The sequence below is a fragment of the Cheilinus undulatus genome, linkage group 22 (genome assembly GCF_018320785.1).
Source record: "Cheilinus undulatus linkage group 22, ASM1832078v1, whole genome shotgun sequence".
In the NCBI taxonomy this organism is placed as follows: domain Eukaryota; kingdom Metazoa; phylum Chordata; class Actinopteri; order Labriformes; family Labridae; genus Cheilinus; species Cheilinus undulatus.
In genome coordinates, this window is record NC_054886.1 from 6,309,536 (window position 1) to 6,333,741 (window position 24,206).

At 39.8% G+C, this 24,206-nt stretch overlaps 1 protein-coding gene across 1 annotated transcript in view; it reads left to right on the forward strand.

The window, feature by feature from the left end:
• Positions 1 to 24,206, forward strand: part of nrxn2b (neurexin 2b) — a 740,090-nt gene that overhangs the window by 669,740 nt on the left and 46,144 nt on the right. Inside the window, exons 13-14 of the mRNA XM_041780093.1 lie at positions 2,676 to 3,057; positions 7,851 to 8,041. Coding sequence (XP_041636027.1) covers positions 2,676 to 3,057; positions 7,851 to 8,041 — 573 coding nt within the window. The remainder of the gene's footprint in view (positions 1 to 2,675; positions 3,058 to 7,850; positions 8,042 to 24,206) is intronic.

Below are 24,206 nucleotides of genomic sequence, written 5' to 3' on the forward strand. Positions count from 1 at the left end.
CTGTATCAATCACTAAGAAATAGGGCTGTCAAACATTTAAAAATGTTAATCTTGAATCATCTCAGAATTTCTTTCCTTTTTTTGTTTGTTTCTTTACCACTCTTCCACTGTTTTGCATTTAAATATGTTTTTATGTTCCATAAAAGCAACATCAATGTTAATGGTACAATTCAATATAAAGTTAATAAAAGTTGCTTTTCAGTAACGTTACAGCTACTAGGTTAAATTTTGAGAGTGCTTGTCAGTAGAGTTGAATCCAAAGACGTGGTTATTGCTAGTCTTTAGTTCATGAAATGGGATAAAAACATGCAAGATTATGACAACTACCCCAAGCATACCTTTTAACTACGTTAAAACGACCCCAATTTGAGTCACAATTTTATCGCAATGCACTGAAAAGTTTTAGCTAACTGGAAGTAGCCCAAAAACTGTTTCTTAGAGGGGGCTATCTGATTGGTCGATCTGCAGACCACTCAGAGGGCAAGCAAAAGGTCGGTTCTCCATCAATGACAACCATGTGTTAGTAACTGCTGCAAGACCGAACGCCATGCAGTGTTAAATGTTTATCACTTGGCTTTATTTCTGAAAATCATTACTGGATGTTGCTCATTCATTACAACTCTCTTGTACTGCATGAGTCTGGCCTACAGGTTGGACATTCAGTCCAGTTAATTTGATCCCACATGGGCAGAACTGAAGCTTAGGTGTACCTACATTATCATATTTTGAAATGCAGAGCAACAAACCAAGCTTCTGTGTTTGTTGAGTGTGATGTGAGAAAATGCTGGTCTCATGTAAAGTTTTGAAATGATTGCCAAAAAAGTTTCACCCCTAGGGAATGCATACAAATGTGTAAATAGCTGAAAGGGTAGACTACAAATAATTTAGGAGAAATGAAAGAGGGAGATGTTTCCAGAGTACATGCCCGCTGTGAGGGAGCAGCCAAGTGTAGAATACAATGGTACAGGCTCTGCTAGCTGAAGAAAACAGCAAAAGAAGGATGAAAGGTCAAGAGATGGGGAAGAGTCACCAGCACTCACGGTACTGTGGCCTCAGGTGGAAAGATGACAGGACAAAGAATGAGAGGAAGAAGTGAGAAGAAGGTGTGAGTGTGATGTCGGGAAGGAGAGGAGTGGGCATACTGGGGCCAGAAGGAAGTAGTGACCCTGTGAAGATCCCAGTGGTTAACAAACTGGTTCACAGGAAAGAAGGGGAAGCATGTGCTGGGAGTCCTTGCTCACTGGCCAGGGTTGAGTATGAAAGGCATTAAAGCAGGCAGTCTGCCAAGCTCATTACTTTCTATATGTCAGCAAACACAATTTGCATTTTGTTCTGTAGAGCAAGGAACAACAGCTTCTCTCTCAGGCTGTTTTCTTCACAGCAGGTTTAAAAGGAGACTTAGACTGAAGTTATTCAGTGAAATCAGGGCTGTCTGTCTTATCCTGATCATCACAATGCAGTTAAAGCCAGATATTAACATGATATTTGATAATATAACTTACATGCAGCTTTGTCCCTTCAGGCACATTGTCATTATGTTGTCATAGCATGGTTTTGGCTGGGTACTGCTCACTTTAGCATCTCCCTGCTCTGACAGTGATGAAAAATAAGGATCCCCTGCCCCTAGATAGCTGGTGAAAATCATCAGTAAGCAGCATTGTGATATCAAACATTTCCCTTTAACCATTCCCTTTCTATCCGAGGTATTTTTTCATAGTTGAGTTAAAATCATGTTCTTTCAAAGTAAAGTGTGCTTTTTTAATCTAAATTGGATGCAAAGTACTCTAGCAGAACAACAAATATTTGTCCTGTCTCCAATCAGTTCTTCTATCAAAATAAAGACAAAATACCCCAAAACGTATCTTTAAAAAGTAAAGAAAATGCAAAAAATTGCTGAAAATCAGCAGTGGCAGTGAGTCACTTTGTACATGCATTCCTGTACATTTCTTAATCTGAAACTGTTACACTTTGGACATAAGCAGCAAGAAGAGACAGGGGTTGTTAAAGGTTAAATAACTCTTGAATCACAAATTCTAAAATCTCTCAGTTTCACCATTCTAATGGCGCTATCCATGCCTTTTTAGCTTTTACAGAAGCTTTTATGGGTAGCCTAGAACTTAGGTGACTTTGCAGGGGTCTTAAAGATTAAATCCACACCAGTAACTCCAACACTGAACGCTTTTTTTAATACATTTTTGATCATTTCTGGTGCTAGCTTAGCATTAGCCACCACTTCATAGCGTTTTCCAAAACAAAAGTACTCAGACCTTTTTAAATACAGCCCAACTGAACACATCCATGCAGTGATCTACTGTTCAAGTGCCAGGACCCACCATCACCTCCTCAATTTCAAATCGGGACCAAAATCTGTCCAATTTTTCATCCATACTCAAACTTTTTTGGAGGGTGCTTTTGTTTTGGTAGGACAGCTGTAGAGAAACGGATAATATGAAGAGAGAGGGTGGGGGAAGACATGCACCAAACGGTGCTGTGATAGGGACATGATCCCATTACCAGTGTGTTACGACCTATTGCCTCTTTCTAAAGTTATGCTCTGTTTTAGAGTTGTTTTAGAAATTAGGCGATTAAAAATGTGTTTCAACATTTGGTTGTAAAATGTGCAATATGTCTTATTTGAAGTTAACACATTGTCCTTGTTTTTATTACCATTCCAGGCCAAATGACTGGTGCCCACACACGTCTTGAGTTCCACAACATCGAGACGGGAATCATGACTGAACGCCGCTTCATATCGGTGGTACCCTCCAACTTCATCGGCCATCTCCAGGGCCTGACTTTCAATGGCTTACCCTATCTAGACCAGTGCAAGAACGGAGACATCTCCTACTGTGAACTGAACGCCCGCTTTGGCATGCGCCACATCATCGCAGATCCGGTGACGTTTCGAACGAAAGGCAGCTACTTAGCTTTAGCAACGTTACAAGCTTACGCCTCCATGCACCTCTTCTTTCAGTTCAAAACCACCACGCCGGACGGCCTGATACTCTTCAACTCTGGAGACGGGAGCGACTTCATCGTAGTGGAGCTGGTGAAAGGGTGAGTCTTACTGCATAAAAATTGATTTGTTGAGATGAAACACTCAATGAAGAACCATTTTTTTTTACCTACTGTGAGAAAAGGCTGGGTTTTCTACCATCCCCTATGTTTACACCTTATCATTAATTTTTTTCTTCTTTCTGTAATAGCAAACATAAACTATTAGCTCTTTCAAAGTGTGTGTGTATGACTTGAGTCCTTTTTCTATGTTAAGATTAAACACTGGATTGAGTAGGAAATCACCAATAGACATGAAGGATTGGAGCAAAACCTGGGCTTCCTGCTTGGAGAACTATAGCCTTCACACATGGGGCACTACTTAACTGCAAGACCATCAGTCCTTCATGCTTTGGTTTTAAAGGGTATTTTTTCAAAGCCTTGGATTTTTGCATGCTGGATGTGGCCGTATTTGATATAAGGATTTGCATTGCTGCATCAAGAGAAGTTCTTCTGGAAAAGAAAAATAAAAAAACTAAGAAAAACAGAAAATCACTTCAGAAGTCTATGGCAGGGCTGGTTCTAGCTATGTGAGGGTCCTATGCTGGATGCTGTTTTGAGGCCCCTAATTTGCCAAACCATGATAGAGAGAATTCTAATCCATAAGATGACCCATGAACATGCCATAATCTGTTGCACTTCACATGCAAAACAGTCATGAAAACCTGCCATATCAAAATTAGACATCCTAAGTTGAGACACACAAGCAAAATAACTGATAAAAATGATAACCGAGTGTGTTTTCAGTGTGTGGGGGTCAGAGAGGCCCTTTGTACACCAGAGGGAAAGAGACAGGGGCCCAACAAGACAGACTACAACAACAAATAACAAACACAACCAACAACAACAGGAGCACCCAACTGCTGCACACTGCCAGATAACAACACCATCTTTGTTTTATTGTGTTTGAGGGGGCGGGCTATGCAGTGACGTCACTATCAGAAAAATAGTACAAAAAAAACTGAAAACAAAAAAAAAAAAAAAGAAAAATGAGAGAGATAAATATAGAATAGATCTTAAATAATGAGTAGGAAGAAAATAAAGTAAATCTGAAATACTAAGTTAGAAAAAAAATCGATCTTAAATACTGATTTGGAAAAAACTAAAATAGATCTTAAATACTTAGTAGGAAAAGAAAAAAGTGGGCATTGCATTTGCACTGTCTGCATATAGCAAGAAACGGCCCTGGTCTAGGGTAGAACATAGTTATGTTGTTGTGTCTGACAGGACGTCTTTGACTTGAGCCTAAATCAGGTTGTGGATCCTGGTCTGACTGTACAGTTAGGAGTTTTGACTTAAAAATAAAAAATCTGCCATACTAATTCACACTCTAAGAAGTATCCAGACAACTACATACTGTATAGGGCTTCTTTCATCCCTTGACATTTCCAACAAATTTCAGATTTATCTGGTCAACACTCTGACACATGTTGTTGCTTTTGTTCTAGTAAGAAGAGTATATTTTAAAGATAAAATGAAGAATTCTAGCAGGATTTCAAACTTAATGTGATGAATTCAGATGGTACTAAAGAGCTGCAAAGCTTTTTGGAAACTGCATGTTGTTGGATTTGCTGAACACGATGGAAACAGGCAGAAAGTTTAAACCATTTCCCCCCTGAGAGACCCCCCCAAAACAGACTGCATCTTATAAACCAGTTCAACTTGTTCTCAGGATTTTCTCAGCTTCACTTTAAATCTAGGAGACTAGCCCTGCTTTGTATTTTGAAACTAAGCCTTTGCTTTTTTCCATAAAGCAGTTTAGTTTTACAGAGTAATCTAGCCCTGTTGTCTGCAAAGAAACATTAAGGAGTGTGCTGGAATCTCAGTTGGTCACTAAATAAACAGAGAAAAATCCCTCAAACAATCATTCAAACTAATATTCCTCAAAACAAAATAAAACATAAAGTGAGCCAGTTCTTTTCTCTTAAAGGTAACACAAATCCGTGAGTCACTTAATGCTGGGCTGAATCATGCTTGGCTGGATGAAAGGGACCTCAGTGTCTGCTGGTGAGTAATCATAATCTGTCGTCTTAAAAGCTCAGCTGAGATCTGCTGCTTGACGACGGTTAGGAAACAGAAAGAGGAGAAATATACATGTCTGCTTTTCAAACAACAGCTCCTTTGGTGTCTATTAACAGATAACAGTTAGAGCATAATTGCGAGCATAAAGCAGTTCTCTGACCAGCAAAGTATGTGGTGAATTTTCAACAAAAGCTCCAAGAAGCTTTTGAAGGAAATAAAGTGTCTTGAATGGTGAATTGTATCAGCCTAAAAGCCGTTCATAATTAGAGTATCAGAAAAAGGCTTTTGCTTGTGTATCTCTCTTCCTCTTGTGCTCTATATTCGGCACAGTTTGAACACAAAAGCCTGAGCCGCCTCTGCTGCACAAAGACAAGGGGCTACATAAAGGAGCTGGAATAGATGTGGAAAAACAGAAAAAAAGCGCATACCTTGAATGAAACAGCCTCAATAGCCTTAACCTGGAAGACAAAAGGCTGCCATATTTGTGTGAAGGAGGGAGCTGTGCCACCTTGTCTACCTTTGGGCAAACAGGCTTTTAGACAAAAGAGGGTTTCTATATTTACGTGTCAAACAAGTGAGTAAAAATAAGAAATCCCAGCTGCCTAGTGCAGCCACAGAAAATGGGAATATTATGTCTCAAAACACTCTGAGAGTACATGAAATCCAGCACAATAACTTAATCATTGCACAACTGGAGCTCGAGTGTTGTTGACTGTGACTTCTCATCAGTGTCTGTCAGAGAAAGAAAACATGTTATGATGAGAAAACAGTTTGAACTTCATCGAGGAAGAAAATATGAATTTTTGTCTCCAATTTTCTGCAAAACCCCTTGACTTCTGGCGATTTTTATTTTCTTTCTTTTGAGTTAAGGATGGAGATTTAAACTGGGTTTGATAAGGATCCAGGTCTTCATTTTCAAAACTCAAAAAGCAATAAAGTTAGAGCACACTTACAATGAGCCTAATGAGCCTTGGGGGCTCTCTAACATGATGCAATATCTCAAGTCAAGCAAATCAAAACAATACTTTAAGGGTGCTTTTACCCTAGACACAATTGTTACATTTCAGTCAGGAACACTCTCATCATACATTTTACTGCAAAATAGATCTACGGTTTTACTTGGTGAAGAAGACTCTGCTCAAAAAATGCTCTCAAGCAGCTTGCTTTGACTTTTAAGGGAGTGCATGGCTAGACACCCCCATATAGATGAATACATTAATGACAATGCATACTGAATACAATTAAACTAGTCAAAAGCAATTAACACAGAAGTATTTATGTCAATATGAAAGTGTAACAAGCTTTATGTTATAAAGGAGGAGGCTGGGGTGGAGGAAGTTCAGTTTTGAATCATCTGGCAGTCAGGGAAACACATCTGTATAATTACCATGTCCTGCATGAACCAATGCCGAGCTTTATACCATGCCGGGGTGTAAATGAATCCCCTCCCCTTTCTGCTACTGGCCTGCTTTAGTATCATTGTTAGTATCATTGTTAGTTGAATATCATTGTTCTGTTCCTGAGCACAGATGTCTGTATTCAGGTGAGTGGGGAAACATAAGCCCGTTTTTATTTATGCTGGCCTGAGGTCAAGAAAAATGAGACAAAAGTAGAATGAAACATCTTCCAAATATCTACTATCAAAAAAAAAACATCAGCAGGAATCTTTAACAATACTGTCTAAAAATTTGGCACTTTCCCATCCTTTTCTGCCATGCCTGCATGCACTTCTAGAAGGATTTTCCCAGGATTCTCCACAGCTCTGTCATCATAGCCCTCTTGATGTCTTCCATATCCAGTAAACGGTTCCCTTTGATGACCCCCTTGAGCTTTGCTTTCTTTGGCCTCAGTTGACTCTGGACTCTTCCGCTGAAAGCATCTAGCGCTTGGTCTGTGGTTTGACTCAAAGATCCGTGACTCATCACCAGTGATGACTCTACCTAGCAAGTCTGGTTCGGTTTCAAGCACTCAAGAATATCCTAACGCACCTGCATGCACCGCTCCTTCTGGTCTTCATTCATCATCTTTGGCACAGATCTTTGTGTGGATCTTCAGCATGCCCGAATCATTGGTGATAATCTTCCAGACACTGTTGCAGTTCATGCCCAGCTCACTTGCAATCAGTTGAGCAGTCAGCCGACGATCGCCACGCATCACCTGCCTCAAACCCTCAGCATTTGCCTCAGTCCTGCTCATTGCAGGCCTTCTTGTTCTAGGGTTGTCTTCCACTTCTTCACATCCCTCTTTGAACTTCTCATACAACTCCAAAAACCTGCCAGTCTGCCATTGTCTCATCTCCATACACTTGCTGCAGTTGTCTGGGTGCTTCTGACAGAGCTGGACCAGATGGACCAGAAACTTCAGACTGGAGTCATTAAGACGTATTGATATGGGTATAAATAGAAATAAAAATTAACAATCTCCATATTTAGCATATGCACACAGGTACAACATGCATCAAGAATTTCCTGAAATTTTCTGAGGGATTTTTGTATTTGAAGTCTTGGTAAGCCAGTGTGAGAATGAAGCAGGGTTGCAAAAGTTAACTGAAAGAAATGCCACACAAATGTTGCATGATTGATGCAATCTAGACGTGCATTAGTAAGCATCTTCATACTCTTCTTCTCAGTACTGCTCTTTTTCATTCGTTCATTGTTACTGTGACTACGTCAAATAAATGAACCACTGATAAAAAAGTAGAAAAACTGCATTTTTTTAATGGCATGCCTTGCCTCGTCACACTGACTCTCTCCTTCTGATTCCTTCCTCCACAGTTACATCCACTACGTCTTTGACCTCGGAAACGGGCCGTCACTGATGAAGGGCAACTCAGACAAGCCGCTCAATGACAATCAGTGGCACAATGTGGTGGTGTCCCGGGACGCCAACAATGTACACACCCTCAAGATCGACTCACGCACCGTGACGCAGCACTCCAATGGAGCCAGAAACCTGGACCTCAAAGGTAAGTCCAAGTTCCAGATTTGTTGTTCCATGAAAAGTCATCCTTGATCGGTCCTTGAAGCATCACTGGACTGAGGCCATGAACGTACACTGACTCAAATCCATCTGAGTAAGACGTACTCCTTTAGAATTGTTCATTTGCTTCTGCTGTGGCATTTTATCGTCATAAATTTTCTCAATGCATACTTGAATAAATGACAAAGAAAAACAAGACTGATAAGAATCTACAATCTACATGTACTTGTAAGACATTTCAGTTCAAGAGCTGGCGATAAACAAAGAAAACCAAATGATCCCACCAAGTCTGGCTGTTTTTGCCAAACAAGAGTGGACAGGGATTGAATTAAAACTTAACAAAAGCCTGGAAGCAGCTGTGTTAACCCGTCGTCTTCACCTCCAATGATTATTACCCCTCTTACAGCAGATGTTGGCTTTACAGGAAAAAGGCATTATCCTTCATCAATTGGTTTCCTGACGTGACCTAAATCCAACATGGCAGACAAAAGTGAAAAAAAAAAAAAAGAATCAGAAACGACAGCAGCTTATCTCTAACTCCTTCTGTGCTTTGCTTTATTTTGTCTTCCCTTGCCTTTTCATGCCAAACTGCCTGTTTGCCTGTTAAAAAACAACACAGTCACATTTTGAACTCTTGACTTTTACTTGCAATGTGATGACTACCTTTTGACGGAGACACCTTTGACTTTAAAATACACTGGCCTCAAGTGTCATCTTGAAATAAAAGCAAAGGTTACGAGGCACTTAAGTGTGAATAGGTATCTGTGGTCTGCAGGGAAACTGGGACTGGAAGCTTGGGTAATTGTAGGCTTTAGACCTCAGACGCCAGGGTTTTCTGATGTGTTATTTAGACGCTAGAGAGCAGAGGGAGAGAGTGACAGCATGGATGTAAAAGAGAGGCATGAAATAGGAGGAGATGGAGATAGAGTTGGGCGATATGGACCAAAATCATCTCAGTATTGGTCAACTGAATGGCAACACAATAGATACTCTAACTTAATTTTTTCCCCCTGTAACATATGAATAAATGGTTTTCACAATTACAAGAACTGGCTTGAATTAACTTATTTAATTCAAGCCAGATTTAATTCTATTATAAATATTCCAAATTAAATGGTTTTGAAACTTGTTTTACTCTACAGAAACAAAAGAAAATTAACTCCCGACACCCAAATTCTGCAGCTTCTGATGAGAGTTAGGGTTAGGACACAAAAAGTAACTAATCTGGCCTGCAAAACCCAATTGCAAAACATTTAATGTAGCAGAATAAATGGTGTGCTAACAGAGAATGCCAGGTTTCCATGAAAACACACTAAAGAGGCTACTGTGGCTAAAGCTAAAGCTAATGTAGCTATGTTAGCTTCGTAACTTCGGCAGCTACAGTGCTGTTAAAAGTATTTCCCCCTCCCTTTTTCCTTTTTTTTTTTTTTTTTGCATATTTGTCACACTTAAATTGTTCAGATCATCAAAAAATCTTGATATCAGACAAAGATAATCTGAGTAAATCATCAATACAGTTTTTTAAATGCTGATTTCATTTATCAAGAGAGAAAAAAGCCATCCAAACCTAACTGGTCCTACGTTAATAAGTAATCGCCTCCCTTGTTAAATCACCAATTAACTGAGATCATCAAAATTTTTTGTAACGCTGAGTGCAATTTCACAAGCCACACCCAGGATTACTGATTACTGCCGGACCTGTTTGATCCCTTTAATAGAATCTTTCTGACAAAGTGAAGTAGGCTAAAAGATCACAAAAAGAAACATGTCATGCTGCCACAGATGAGAAACAAAGTCACTGACAGTCTGGAAATGGTTGAAAAGCCATTTCTAATGCTGTGGGACTCCAGCAAGTCATGGTGACAGCCATAACCCACAATTCTGGAAACACTGGACCAGTGGGGAACCTTCACAGGTGTGGCCAGCCTACCAAAAATGACTCCAAGAGCGTGTCAACGACTCATCTAGTGTTCATGATTCAACAAAAAGAAAGAGACCCGGCAAAAATGTCATTCATGGGAGACTGCCAAGGCCAAAACCACTGCTGAACAAAACAAACACAAAGGCTCGTCTCACATTTACCAGAAAACATAGCAACATCCCCATGACTTCTTGCAAGATATTCCTTTGACTGACAAGACAAAAGTTAAGCCAGTTCCATGTAGAGTAAAACTAACACAGAATTTCATCAAGAGAGCATCATAGCAAACATCAAGCATGGTAGTAGTGTGATGTTCTAGGCTGCTTTGCTGCTTCAGGACCTAGACCACTTGCTGTATTTGATGAATTCTGTTACCAGAAAATTCGGAAGGAGAATGTCCAACCATCAGTTCATGACCTTAAGCTCAAGCGTACTTGGGTTCTTGGGTTATGGATCAGGACAGTGATCCCAAACACTCTAGAAAGTCCACCTCTGAGTAGCTAATACAACAAAATGAAAGTTTTGGAGTGGCCTAGTCAGAGTCTGGACTAGTATCCTATTGAGATGCCGTGGCATGACCTTAAACAGGTTGTTCATGCTGGAAAACCCTCCACAGTGACTGAATTAAAACAGATCTGCAAAGAAGAGTGGGACAAAATTCCTCCACAATGATGTGAAAGACTCATTGCAAGTTACTGCAAAGGCTTGCTTGGAGTTGTAGCCGACAAGGGTGGAACAACCAGTTATTTAGTTAAGGTTAAGGCTACATCTCATTTGAAAATAAATCTCAAACATGACACATTTCCCAGTCCTAGACAAAGATCTTTACTTGGGAGAAAGCCAGTGCTGTTGACAGCAAACAGCAGAGGACAGAGGCTACTATCACCACTGCTAAAGCCTTTCAAGCACCTGTCTGTACTAATATTAGGATGGATGATTCACTTTGATTCTGCCTGTGTCACGTACCAGAGTTTTGGAGTGCTCTTCAGGGCACTGTGAGTTGTTTTGTAAGACATATCAGAAGTCAAGGGAAGCCCTGGGGGCCACCGAAGGCTGCGAGGAGTCAAAAGATCAAAAGGCGCCCAAAGCTTTTTGGGAAGACATGACTTATAGCTGGACTTTCAGTTTTATTTTTCAGCTCTGCCCTTTGGGGTAGTGAAATTAAAAGGATAATCATAATAGCGGGACAGGGGTTGCAGAGGAAGGAACCATGCCTGTGTCCTTACTCTGGGTTACAGACACAGTGTGAGGTTTTATGAGTTCCATCAGTGAGACATGCAATTAACAGCCAAAAGTTGAACGCAAATAAAATGCGTCATAACTTGCTATTTATGTTATCGCCACATATGCTTTGGAGAAGAAGTGTAATTGTCCAATTACTTGTGAGCTTTTTCACAAGTCGACGACGTAAATAGAGGAGTCAGTAATTACCCGATATAATGAATGCCTGCGCTCTAGGTTTTTGATTAGAGCAAGCTGCAGCATAATATGTATTCATGACGCAATGCATTTGATTGATGGATAAAATCAGTCTCCTGTGCATCCATGCACTCTTTGCTGGGTAATTTCTCCACTGATCCCCTACAGTAAAGTGAAGTAATTGATGTCTGTAATTAGAAGGGTTTTGTTTATGATTGATTGCTTCTGTCTAGGACGAGGTAAAGACTGCTGTCAATCAAATCTGAGATAAGACCAGATGATCATTAAGAGACAGTCAAGGAAGGTATGAAGGGAGTGTGCTGCTTTATGCAGGTGTTGATGCTGTTTAGAGATGCCCCAATAGATCAGGAACCAATCAGGATTTTTATAAAAAAATACATGGTCAGTAGATCAGATTTAATGCTTGTAGTCAGTGATGACCAAAACAGATCACCTGTGGTTAATGCTCAGATGTCTGCTGCTCAGAGGTGTTGTGTTTGCAGAGTAGTGTAATTATACCGGCTGATTGAATTCAAGCAAATGAATATTAAGCACATCAGGACTGTGAAGCAAATTAAGAACCTTCAACTGTCAGCTTGATTTAAGTCTGTCAACTTGGTCAGTCGTCCTCCCCATCTTAAAGTGGGCGGGGCCAGTCAGAAATTTTAATCCACTGTTGAAATCCACGTAGAAACATGCATGATAAACACGTGGACGAAATTGTTGGTAACCTTCCATTAAAGAAAGAAAACCCCAAAATGACCACTGGAATAACTTCAAACTGACAAAAGTAACAATAAATAGAAAATACTGTAAATTAACTAATGAAAATCAGACATTATCTTTGAATTGTGGTTCAACAGAATCATTTTTAAAAAGAACAAACTAATGAAACTAGCCTGAACAAAAATGATGGTATCCTTAACTTGATATTTAGTTGCATAACCTTTTCAGACAATCACTACATTCTGTAACTCTCAATAAATCTTCTGCACCTGTCCCAGGTATTTTGGCCCACTGCTGGTGAGCAAACTGCTCCAGCTGTCTTAGGTTTCCTCCAGACTGCATGTTTCAGCCCCTTCCACAGATGTTAAGCAGGATTTAGATCAGGGCTCACAGAAGGCCACTTTGGAAAAGTCCAGCATTTTCTTCTAAGCCATTCTTGGCTGTTTTTAGCTCTGTGGGGTCATTATTCTGTTGGAGGACACATAACTTGCAACTGAGACCAAGCTTTCTGACACTGGGCAGCACATTTGGCTCCAGAATGCATTGATAGTCTTGAGAGTTCATTGGACCCTACACAGATTCAAGACACCCTGTGCCCTGAGCAAAGCAGCCTCAGAACATAACAGAGCCTCCTCCATGTTTCACAGTAGCTACAGGCTTCTTTTCTTTGTCTGCTTCATTTTTGTGAACATAGAGCTGATGTGACTTCCCAAAAAGCTCCAGTTTTGTGTCATCTGTCCAAAGGACTTTCTCCCAAAAGCTTTGTAACTCATAAATATGCATTTTAGCAAATTCCAGTCTGACTTTTTAAGGAGTTGCCTTTAACAGTGGAGCCTTTCTTGGTCGTCTTCCATTAAGTCCACTTTGGCACAAACAGAGACAGATGGGGTGTTCTGACACTGATGTACCTTGACCTTGGAGTTCACCTGTAATCTTGTTGGAAGTTGTTCTGGGCTCCTGAGTTACCATTCATATTATCCATCTCTTTAATCCATCATCAATTTTCCTCTTGCGGCCATGTCCAGGGAGGTTGGCTACAGTCCTGTGGACCTTAAACTTCAAAATTAACATGTGCAACTGTAGTCACAGGAACATCTAGCTGCCTGGAGATGGACTTATAGCCTTTACCTTTAACATGCTTGTCTATGATTTCATTTTTATAATTTTTCTTTTAAAAGATTCTGTCCTTCCCAGACCTCATCTATGGGGTCGTTCCAAGATGATTATGGGATATATCCTATGTTGTGGATACATGAACACCACCATATCTGGTCAGCATTTCAATGTGCAGCACTGGCACTGGCTTTTGCTAGATTGAAGCTACAGTCTGCAGCATACTGGAAATATTTTGACCAGTAGATGAAACTTTTAGTGGTCCCAGGCCACTTGGTTGCCATCGCTGTAAACCCTGCCTTGTCTTTATCAGATTCCATCCCTGCAGAGGCCACAGGTCTGAGTCTGCTCTGTGCTTGTGCGGAGAATAATGTTTGTATATTGCCTCAGAAGACTTGTGGTGAGAGTACGTCTCTATTCTCTATTCCCTCGTCTGATTGGGCATTCAGACCTTGCTCTTTAGTTCTGCTGTGACCATTCCCCTGCCAAAAATATCACACACAGCTCATGCACAATCGTGCCACTAGAGCAAAGTACTCAACCTAAACTTGTATAGTTGAAGACACCATCATGACAAACCTATATCCTGCCAAATGTGACAGGCAGAGTATTTCCTCACTCTTATTTCCACATGGAAACATACAGTCATCTTTTTTCTGAGTGTTCAGCTGTCAGGCACAAAGCTTTGCAAATCAAACATAGAAAAAATGGCAACAATAAACCATTTCTCACAATCTCTTTGCTGTTTTAACACCATTGCTGCCTGCATTTCAAAGGAGAAAAAAACAATTTTCTAAGCTTTATCTGTGTAATTGCCCAGAGAAAATGGGCAAAATGGGTTTTGTGCTCTCTGTCTCTTCCGTCTCTTTGTTTTTGGACTGGCAACAAAATCTTCAAGGCATCCCTCCTTGTCAGCTAAAGTATGGTGAAGGAACAACACACAGAGCCCCCAGGGAAAGCATTGAGTGCATCTACTTTTATGTAGCAAATAAAAGTCTCACAAGACGTCATGTTGAACACACAGCACAGAGGGAATACATCTCTGTCACTCTTGTTGACAACCTCCAAAGCATAGTGATAGCAAGGCATTACCATATTCTTGCTTTGCAGTGGCATTGTTAATTCTGCATTGAAAGCCAGAAAGATCTTTATCAGAAATACCAGAGATTGGGCAACATGATAAAGTCATGAGAATACTAGATAACATCACTGATGTAAGAAAAATACCCACAATCATGAGGAGCTGAATGTGATAACTCTGTTTAGTACAACGAGTTCTGCATACCTGACTCCAGCCTGAAGCCGACTCAAACTTTACGCTTCTGCTAAAGAAGACTGGAGAGAAAGAATCTGAGTTCCTCCGTCTATATGCATGCCTCACTCCCATCATATATCATTATCATACCAGGACTTCTTGTTCAGGTCAACTTGTTCTCACTTCAGTCAGAATAAATATCTTTGGACACTTTGTTACTTACATGGCAGTGAGAGAAGAGCTTTCATTCAGATAGGCAAAGACCAAGTCTGCACCTGAATCATATTTTCAGCATGCTTTGAATAACACCTCCAAACTTATTCACATCCTCTGACACCCATCACATTCCCTGAGATATGCTTTGTGTTCATCTCACTATGTGTCCTGTCACTTTAACATGACTCAGCATAATAGAATTGCTTTTCCAGACCACTGATGAGATTCATACATCATGACAGAGTCCTGCAGGGTCCAATTTTACAAGTCTACATTAGAAGCACTAAGGTCTGCATATGATCTGGATACACTTAATTCAATTAAATTCAATTCCCATACCTGAAGATCTGAGTGATCTGACTGGATTATAGCCTGTGAGCAGGTCAGAAAGGTATTGAGGTGCCATATAATTCAAAGATTTGCAAACAAGAAGCAGAACTTTATAGTCAATCCTGTATTGGACTGGTAGCCAGGGAAGAGTTTTCAGAATTGTTGTGATGTGTTCCATTTTCTTTGTTCTTGGTAACACTCAAGCTGCACTATTTTGGATGAGTTGGAGTTGGTTTATGGTCTTTTTAGGGAGTCCAGTATAGAGGGCGTTACAGTGATCGAGTCTGTTGGATATGAATGCGTGAACCAGTTTTTCAGAATCAGATTGAGACATGAATGACCTGAGTTTAGAAATATTTTTTAGGTGGTAAAAGGCTGTTTTGGTGATGGAGGTTATATGATCTTGGAAGTTTAGATTATTATCAATTATAACACTGAGGTTTCTGACATGCTCACTGGGTTTAAACGGAAGTGTAGATGAAATAGATAGGAGTTCTTGTCTTTGTTTTTGTGGACCTACAATCAGGATTTCTGTTTTGTCTTTGTTGAGTTGGAGAAAGTTCTGTGACATCCAGTGGTTTATTTCATCAATGCAATTAACCAGATTATTAATGGGAGTGAGATTATCAGGAGACAATGAGACATATAGTTGAGTGTCTTCAGCATATGAGTGGTAAGAGATATTGTGTTTTTGAATTATGGGACCAAGAGGAAGCATGTAAAGACTGAATAAAAGTGGGCCTAGGACAGAACCCTGTGGCACCCCACAATCCAGACTGACATTTGCTGATGAGAAATTGCCAAGTGATACTAAAAATGTTCTGTCTTGTAGATATGATTTGAACCACTGAATGACTGATCCTGAGAGACCTATGTTGTTTTCTAGTCTCTATAGTAGTATGCTATGGTCAACTGTGTCAAAGGCGGAGCTTAAATCTAATGATACTAAGATGGAGAGTTTGTTTGAATCGTTGTTGAGTTTTAGATCATTGATAACCTTGACCAGTGCTGTTTCGGTGCTGTGATTGACTCTGAATCCTGACTGGTAGACATCGTACAGATTGTTGTGGGTTAGGTAATTGTGTAATTGATTGTAGACGACTTTTTCTATGATTTTACTGACAAAGGGAAGGTTGGAGGTGGGCCTGTAGTTGCTGGTTGTTAAAGGATCAAGTTTGTTATTTTTGAGTAATGGAGTGATAATGGCATGCTTGAGGGAAATGGGGAAATCACCAGGCTGAAGGGAAGCATTAGTAATATGTAGGAGATCTTGTAACAAACAGTGAGAGATGCATTTGAATATTGTTGTGGGGATGGGGTCAAGAGAGCAGGTAGAAGACTTGAGATTGCATATTATTTTCTCAAAATCACCCATATTAACAGGTTGAAAGGTGTGCATTCTAGTATGGACAATTGTCACAAAGTCCGGTTCATTTTGGTCAGTGTGAAAGCAAACGAACTGTACTAAGGTACCTAGCTCAGGCCTGCTTGGGGAGGTGGTCCCAGGTGCAAATCAAGTGGACTGGGGCACAGTTTGAATGAGAAGTAAATGTAACTGCACCCCAATATTAGACAGTCGTGTCAGCTATGTGACAGCAAAGTAAATACAAAACTTCGTTCCACAGCAGTTTGCTGACATTTTTCTCAATAAACATTAGAAATCAGCAGAGAAAAAGTCAACAAATGGTCTGTTATGACTCACCTTAACCAGGGGATACACTGTGCAAATTCAAGCCAATTCAACTAATTGTCAGCTCAAACTGAGCACATGGATCGCTAAAAATGTACGACCATCGTGCACTGCTGATGTACAGTCTTATGGCTGTGCACAACCTCAGTGTGCACACTGCACAAGTGAAGTCAGGAAAGACAGTGACAAAAATCTACGGTGTTTACATTGAAAAAGTCTGACATATAGAGGCCAAAGTCATATCTAGTAAAATCCTCTCCTTCTCTCTCTCTAAATATATACGGGTGCATCTCAAAAAATGTAAATATCATGAACAAGTTCATTTCTTTGCCTGTGATTTAATTAAAGAAATAAAACTTACTACACACTACACAAACATACTACATTGATCTCTTACAAAGTGAACTATTTTAAGACTTTTTTGTTTTAATCTTGATAATTACAGCGTACAGCTCATGAAAATATTCTGGAAAATTATGCTCATGTATGTAATTTGTTGAGGCTCCTTCAACACAAATTACTGCCTTAATTTTGTGTGGCATGGAGGCGATCAGTCCGTGGTGCTGCTGGGATGTTATGAAGCCCAGGTTGCTCTGATAGCAGCCTTTACTTTATCTGTATTGTTGAGTTTGGTGCCATCTTCTTTTTGACATTTCCCCAGAGATTCTCCACAAGGTTCAGGTCAGACCAGTTGGCTGGCCAATCAAACACAGTAGTACCATGGTCAGTAAACTAGTGTCTGGTAGTTTGGGCTTCGCTGTGGACAGGTGCCAAGTCCTGCTGGAATAGGAAATCAGTTTCTCCATAAAGCTTCTCAGAAACAATTTTTGACCCAAACAGTTGCCATTGTGTCTTCTTCTTTCCCCTCCTTGGTGGGTTTGCAAACCATCTATGTGCATACTGCCACCTGCTGTGTCAGACTGAGGGTATATACAAGTGGGCCCGGGCACAGATCCATGTTCCTAATGTGAAAGCAACCCATCGTGCCAAAATGAAAGCCCCCTTTAAAGGCCACCTGGACCCTTGGTATGACCACAGCTTTAGATGTTTACCAGTGGCAGTCTTATACTGCTGCGTAATTACTTCTCCACAAAGCAGCTTTCTCCTGCAAAAATGTTAATTGCCGGTGTAGAAACTCCAAACTGTAGAGGGATTTCCTTCATCAGTCTCAGCAGGAGGGCGTCGGCTTGTTGTTTGGTGCCTCATAGTGTGAGAGCTCCTTTTCCCATTCCTGTTGTGTGTTTTGATTTTCTTGGCCACATGCTGGGCATTGGCTTCATTACTTTGCAGTTCTGGTGTGAAATGTTCCAAATCTCAACTCAATTCCATTCTGACTGGTGATATTGTTTTTGTTATGGAATTTTATAGAGAAGCCCCAACTGATTTACAACCCATCATAATTGGATGACTTTATTAAGAGTGTGTGATTGGTAGATTGGAATTAATTCCTCTAGCACTGACTGAACTGATCATCCATGGTTATTACTCTGGTATCTGAGGCTGACAGACCCACTGTGTGTGGTGGAGTGTGATTAAATAGACTAATTGAATTGACAGCCAATAAGTAGTAATCACATCAGCATTGTGAGTCAAACTGAAGTGCAGCACTTTAAATTGAAGAAACTCTCCCAAACTTTGTTTTCCCATTATTTAGAAATAATAAGTGTTTAAATCCATAACCAGAAATATGTATCTGTATTTTCTTCTGTTTATCTGAGGCTTGTGGTGGCAGCAGGCAGCAAGTCAATACAGACATCCCCCTCCTTGGGGATCCAAAGGCATTCCCATTCTGGAGCGGATAGATGTTTCCTCCAACAAGTTCTAGGTCTCTACCCAGATGGGCGTGACTAGACAACCACAAGAAGACAGCCAGAAGGCATCATAATTGGATGCCTGAACATCCTCAACTGGCTCCTTTCAATGTAAAGGAGTAGGGGCTCTTCTCTTAGCTCCCTCTGGATGCCCAAGCTCCTCCCCTTATCTTTTAGGCTGAGCCCGTGGTAAGCTGGATCACGCTCTTGTTTCCAGCAGCTGACCCTTGCCATCCTAGCCCTCCTGAGCATAGAAGCATTACTTCCCAATTCCATATACTCCACAGAAATCTGCCCGGGAAGCGCACTGCAGAGCGAGTTGCACCCTTTCTCGTCAATCTTTGCAGTTCCTCTGCTACACTTGTGCCAGGTGTATTTCCGGCACCATTGCTGTTCTCTTATTTCTTTGCTGATTAAAAACTCAAGGGTGTCCTCCTCCCACATTGCTGTCCAGCTCATCAGTGTCCACTCCTCCTCTGTGCTTGAGTCAGAGGTTCTTCTGTTCATGACAGGTCTGCAGTGCTGCTTCCCTGTAGCCTCCATCATGGACCTGCACATGTTCACCAACTCCTTAGAAGCCTTGGACTGGCTCAGATGAGCCTTCATCAAAGATATTTGAGTACTTCTTTAGATCCTTTTTGATCATCTTGATCTTGTCTGAGCTGAGCAGGGTGGGAGGTCTGGGTCTCCAGAACATCTGATAGAAGCAGTCCTTGTTCTTTTGAAGAAGATGGCCCTGGTATGTCCACACCAGTGCATATTGTGCACCCTGTGCCTCCACCAGGACACTGAGGTTACCACATAGCGACTGGTTGGGTTGCAAGTTAGTTGATGTAGAGCAGATCGAATCAGACATGCAAAGCATCCAGTTCTAAATACAACCCAGTGCACAGACCCCAGATAGTAGATCTTCTCTTTGGCAACACTACACCTGATCCTGTGGCACAAGCTACAGGTCAGTCAGTGGGTCAGGGAGCAACTACAGCACTATTGCTGAAGAAAAGTTAAATTTTGTAGATGATCACAGAATTTTATTTGAAACCACACATCCTTTCTAGCAAATACAGGGCTTTTAATGTCCTAATGTACTTACCCATGGTGGAAGCAATAAAATCATGGAATAATGTTGAAATTAATGGCAAATCAACCCCAGAAAGAAAAACACATTGTTCCCAAATCAACTTGTACCGTAAGTAATCTTATGATCTCGAGTCACCAGCTGCTCAGAGCATCGCTCCAGGAAAGCTTCCAGGGAACAAGATCAGTTGCCATCTGTTGGAGCAAAGCTCTGTGTATTTGGATTGTGTGGGGGTAAGATACATGGTCTTGCCAGTGATACCAAAGAGTATGATCTGAATTGGCTCCCCTCACTTGTAGATGAACATGGCATTGGCATCTGTAAGAAATTTTTGTTACAAGAGCTTTCAGAATATCTATTAGAGAACGATAATTATTACCCCACAGAAAAGCAACATCCTACTGGGAGAAGACAGCAAGAACAATAAGCAGCATCCTCTTTGAAACTGGAAGCATAAGGCTGTATGATGTGTCTTCATTTAGAGGAACACTAACTCTGGTAATACCACACGGGTTGGACAGAGGCTAGTTGTCTTCATTTGTCTTTGCTAATTGTGCCAGGGTATCACAATTAATTTAACAATGATATATTGATCATTAATTCATTAGTGTAGCACATGGCAACTTAGCAAGGACATGGAAGGTTAATGAATGAATGTTTTCTTGTCTAAACCCAGAGAGAAAAGATGTAAGTGTCCTCAGATGTATCATGGGACACTTTTAATTTAATTGGTGTTAGTACAGTAGACAGGATCCAGACTGAGAATTCAATGTTTAGAGGAATTAATTATGCCGAAAATTTAAAATGGATCTTTTTAGGCCACAGTCTAAAAACTGGAGCAGGATATAATCAGAGCAAGGAAAGAAGACTTTGTGTTTTGTGTGTGCATATTTCGTATAAATCTGAACTTGAAATGAGCATTTTTGGTCAACTTGATGAAGAAGTAAACACAAGCATGCACTGCCCTGAGGGAAAAACCCTGCTTTTCCATGCAAACAACACAACAATAACAACCATTCTAATGTGGTTATTTCCTACAGTGGTGGGAGATGAGGACTCACAACAGAAGAATAAATCTAAAGAAGAGTTTTTCAGGATGAGCAAATGCAGGGAGGGGGAATAATCTGATGTATGATATTCAGTGTCTGTCCTTTTCTTTTGAAGATGCCTGCTAATGAGGCACACTTGTGTAGAATTGTAACGAGATGACATTGAATATGCTCCTTTTTTTTTTTTTTTACCAAAAAGCAGAACAAATCGAAACACAATATGGAGTAGAGCTTTGGCAAAGCAGAGAGAAGGAGGAGAGGAAGACAAAACAGGTACACTCAGTCGAACAAGCTCTGCTTTTGCCACCGGTAAAAGTGAGATTAGCTGTTTTATCACCTCGAAGAAATTCTTTCTCTTCGTCTCAGCATCTCACAAACCAAGCTAGCCTAGTCGTTAATCCTAGCCCAATACAAAACCATCTTTATATCTCACAGCAGACCAAGTACAGCAGCAATTATAACCAAACAGGAAGGCTTCAGGTCTAGCTCTTTAGTCGCACTAATGTGTGATCAGTCCTTTTATGGTGCAACTTCTGGTATGCATACAAATGCGAACTGGTTTCCACTTAAACTAGCTAAGAAGACTTTGCTTAACATGATGCTTACCAGAAGCAGCACAGTCTGAATACAGGAGTTAAAACTGCTGAGTGCATCTACTGCAGCATTTAAAATAGATTACCTCTGAAATGCATTGAAAGCAGCTCTGTTTAGAAGGGAAACAGTCATTATTTGAATATTTACAGTAGATCCAGCTGCAGGGGCAAATATATGTCCATCTTTATTGATTATTAGCTGCCTCTGCATTGATGTAGAATTGTCCGTGATGCATTGTGGAAAAGGTTACGGTAATGTGAGTGATCTCAGCTGACCATTATTTACAATGAGTAACACATAAACATATCTTAAAAGTAGGAATTAATACATTTGGATCAGGGGTGATCAGTTACATCCATACAAGGGCCGGATTTTTCCATGATGGAAACTTTAGGAGTCAGACTTTTAATATACTTAAACAATAAATGTTTTACTTCTATTATTTTTTGTTTAGATCAATATTTTTTTCTTTTAACTGTGCAAAAATTTTAGCCCTCAGAGAAATCAGACCTCATCAGCCACGAGGGGGCAGATGATATATTTTGGCCAGTCATGGTGACTGTTACTGGGTTAGATGCTAATACTGTGCCGTGATCCGTGAAAACACAAGCAGGAAACTGGTCTTTTTTATTCTTAGGCAGGGAGATCTAAACTCTTAAAGATCCTGAAGTGAATAGTTATTGCAGGAAACGCAGCTTAAATCAGGTAGACTGAGCGGTCTGTGTTATGGTGCATAACTTTTACCTGTTGTTGTCTACAGAAGAAGATATGGGTGAGTTATTTTTTTTCTTGAATTCAAACTTTTTCCAATTCTGAACATGAGGTCAGAATTAATGTTTGAAATCGATATTAAAGTCAGGATAAAAGAAAAATAAGAAATTGAGAGAAAAAGCCAGAATTGTGACCTCAAACTCAGAATTCTGACTTGATCTAAGAATTACTTTTTTAACCCCACAATTCTGACTTTAATCATAAATTCTGATTTAACCTCAAATTCCTGACTTCAATCTTAGAATTCCAAAATAAACTCATAGTTTTGACTTTTCTGATTCTGATTTAATCGAAGATTTATGACTTTAATCTAAGGTTTCTCTCTCAATTTACAGAATTCTTAATCTTGGATTTCTGACTTCAATCTCAGTTCTGACTTCAATCTCAAAATTCTGACATAAACTGTAGAATTTGCAGATTAAATCAGATTGTAGTCAGATTTTTTAGATTAAAGTCAGAAATTTGAGATTTAAATCAGAATTCTGGGATTTAAATGCATTATCTGGGATTAAAATCAGAATTCAGAGATTCAGGTTTCAAATTCTAATATTGGAGTCAATATTTGGGGATTAAAGTCAGAATTCAGGGATTAAAGTTAGAATTCTGACATTAAAGATCATTATTCTTAGCTTAAAGTCAGAATTCAAGGACTAATGCTGCATTCCATTTACCTTGGAAGTGGATGTCAGAACTGAGGATGATGTCACATTGTCTGAACAACAAAAGGTTCTGAAAACAGGTCAAAATTAAAGTTTTTACTACATTTGATGCTTTGGGCCACCATGCTATGACGTCGAGGTCAGGGTGCTCTGTGAAAGAACAAGTTCACGAGTTGTAAATACGACTTGAGGAGACATTCCATTTCCTGTGCCCGGTTGGAAGTCTGAAAAACAAGTCAGAATATGAGTTATGATGACAAATGGAACATAGCATTAAGCCAGAAAAATAGAGGTTAAAGATTATTCTAAAATTGAAGTCCAAATTCTGGGATTAAAACAATTCAGAGGTTAGAATTAGACTTTGGGAATTAAAGTCAGAATTAAGAAATTGATGTCAGTTTTCTGACTGAAAAACAAAATTCTGAGAATTGTATGAATTCTGATTAAATACTTAAATTTCAGAATTCCAATTTAATCTACTTTTTCCTGACTTAATGTCAGAATGTTATCTTTAATCTGAGAATACTGATTTGAATCTAGCTTTATTCGTAGAATTCTGACTTTAATCTCAGATTTCCAACTTAAATTTCATTATTCTGGGGTAAATCCCAGAATTTGGACTTAATTCTCTAAATTTGGAATTTAATCTCAAAATTCTGACTTTAATTTTTGAAGTCAGCATTCTCAGATAATCACTGATTAAGATATTATTTTCAGAAATTCAACTTTTTTACCCCCAGAATTGACAAAAAGGGTTGAGTCTCAAGAATAGATGTTTTCAGTGGCTCTTATCCTTAGCTATAGTTATGTTACAGTTGGATCAAATGCCATTCTTGTTAAATTGTTTCAATCTTGATTTTTTCTGGGGTGTTTTTGATCGTTGTTGGGGTTTTCCAGTTAATGAACTTAGATTTAGAAAGTATTTACAGAAGTAATAGAGTGAGACAGGGCTATGTTTTAGTCTTTCATTTCAGCACAGTTAAAATTTTCTTGAAGCCTTCTGCTGGATAAGAAAAAGCACCATCACCCTGCCTTCACTTTTTCCCGTCTAATGCCAACAGTCAGTTATTTTACATAGTGAAACATAATTGCATCTTTACAAGTCAAAAAACTGTTTTTCTACCCTGGTCTTTGAGGGGCACTCATCTTTTATAATAGTTCATCAGGACAGCGTATACTCTAAAACACTACTTTCATATACAATCTCAGAGAAACAAATACAACCTCTTGACTTTTATCTCAACAGTACATGTATGCTTCAAAGCCCGTACCCTGCTTTCAGAATCCATCCTTGAAGGGTGCTCTTGTAGAGGAAACAGAATCATTTGCCTTGCCATGATCATCACTCATCAGTCCCTCTGTGCATGTCCATTCAGTCCTCACATAGGCACACTCCTAAATCCTGTGGGCTCTTATGTCCTCTTATTATACACTATAGAGAACTCATTCTCATAATGTCTTGGTGTACCCCATTATCTTGGAGGAATACAGCTCTCTTCTCTGCTTTCTTTGCTTCTCC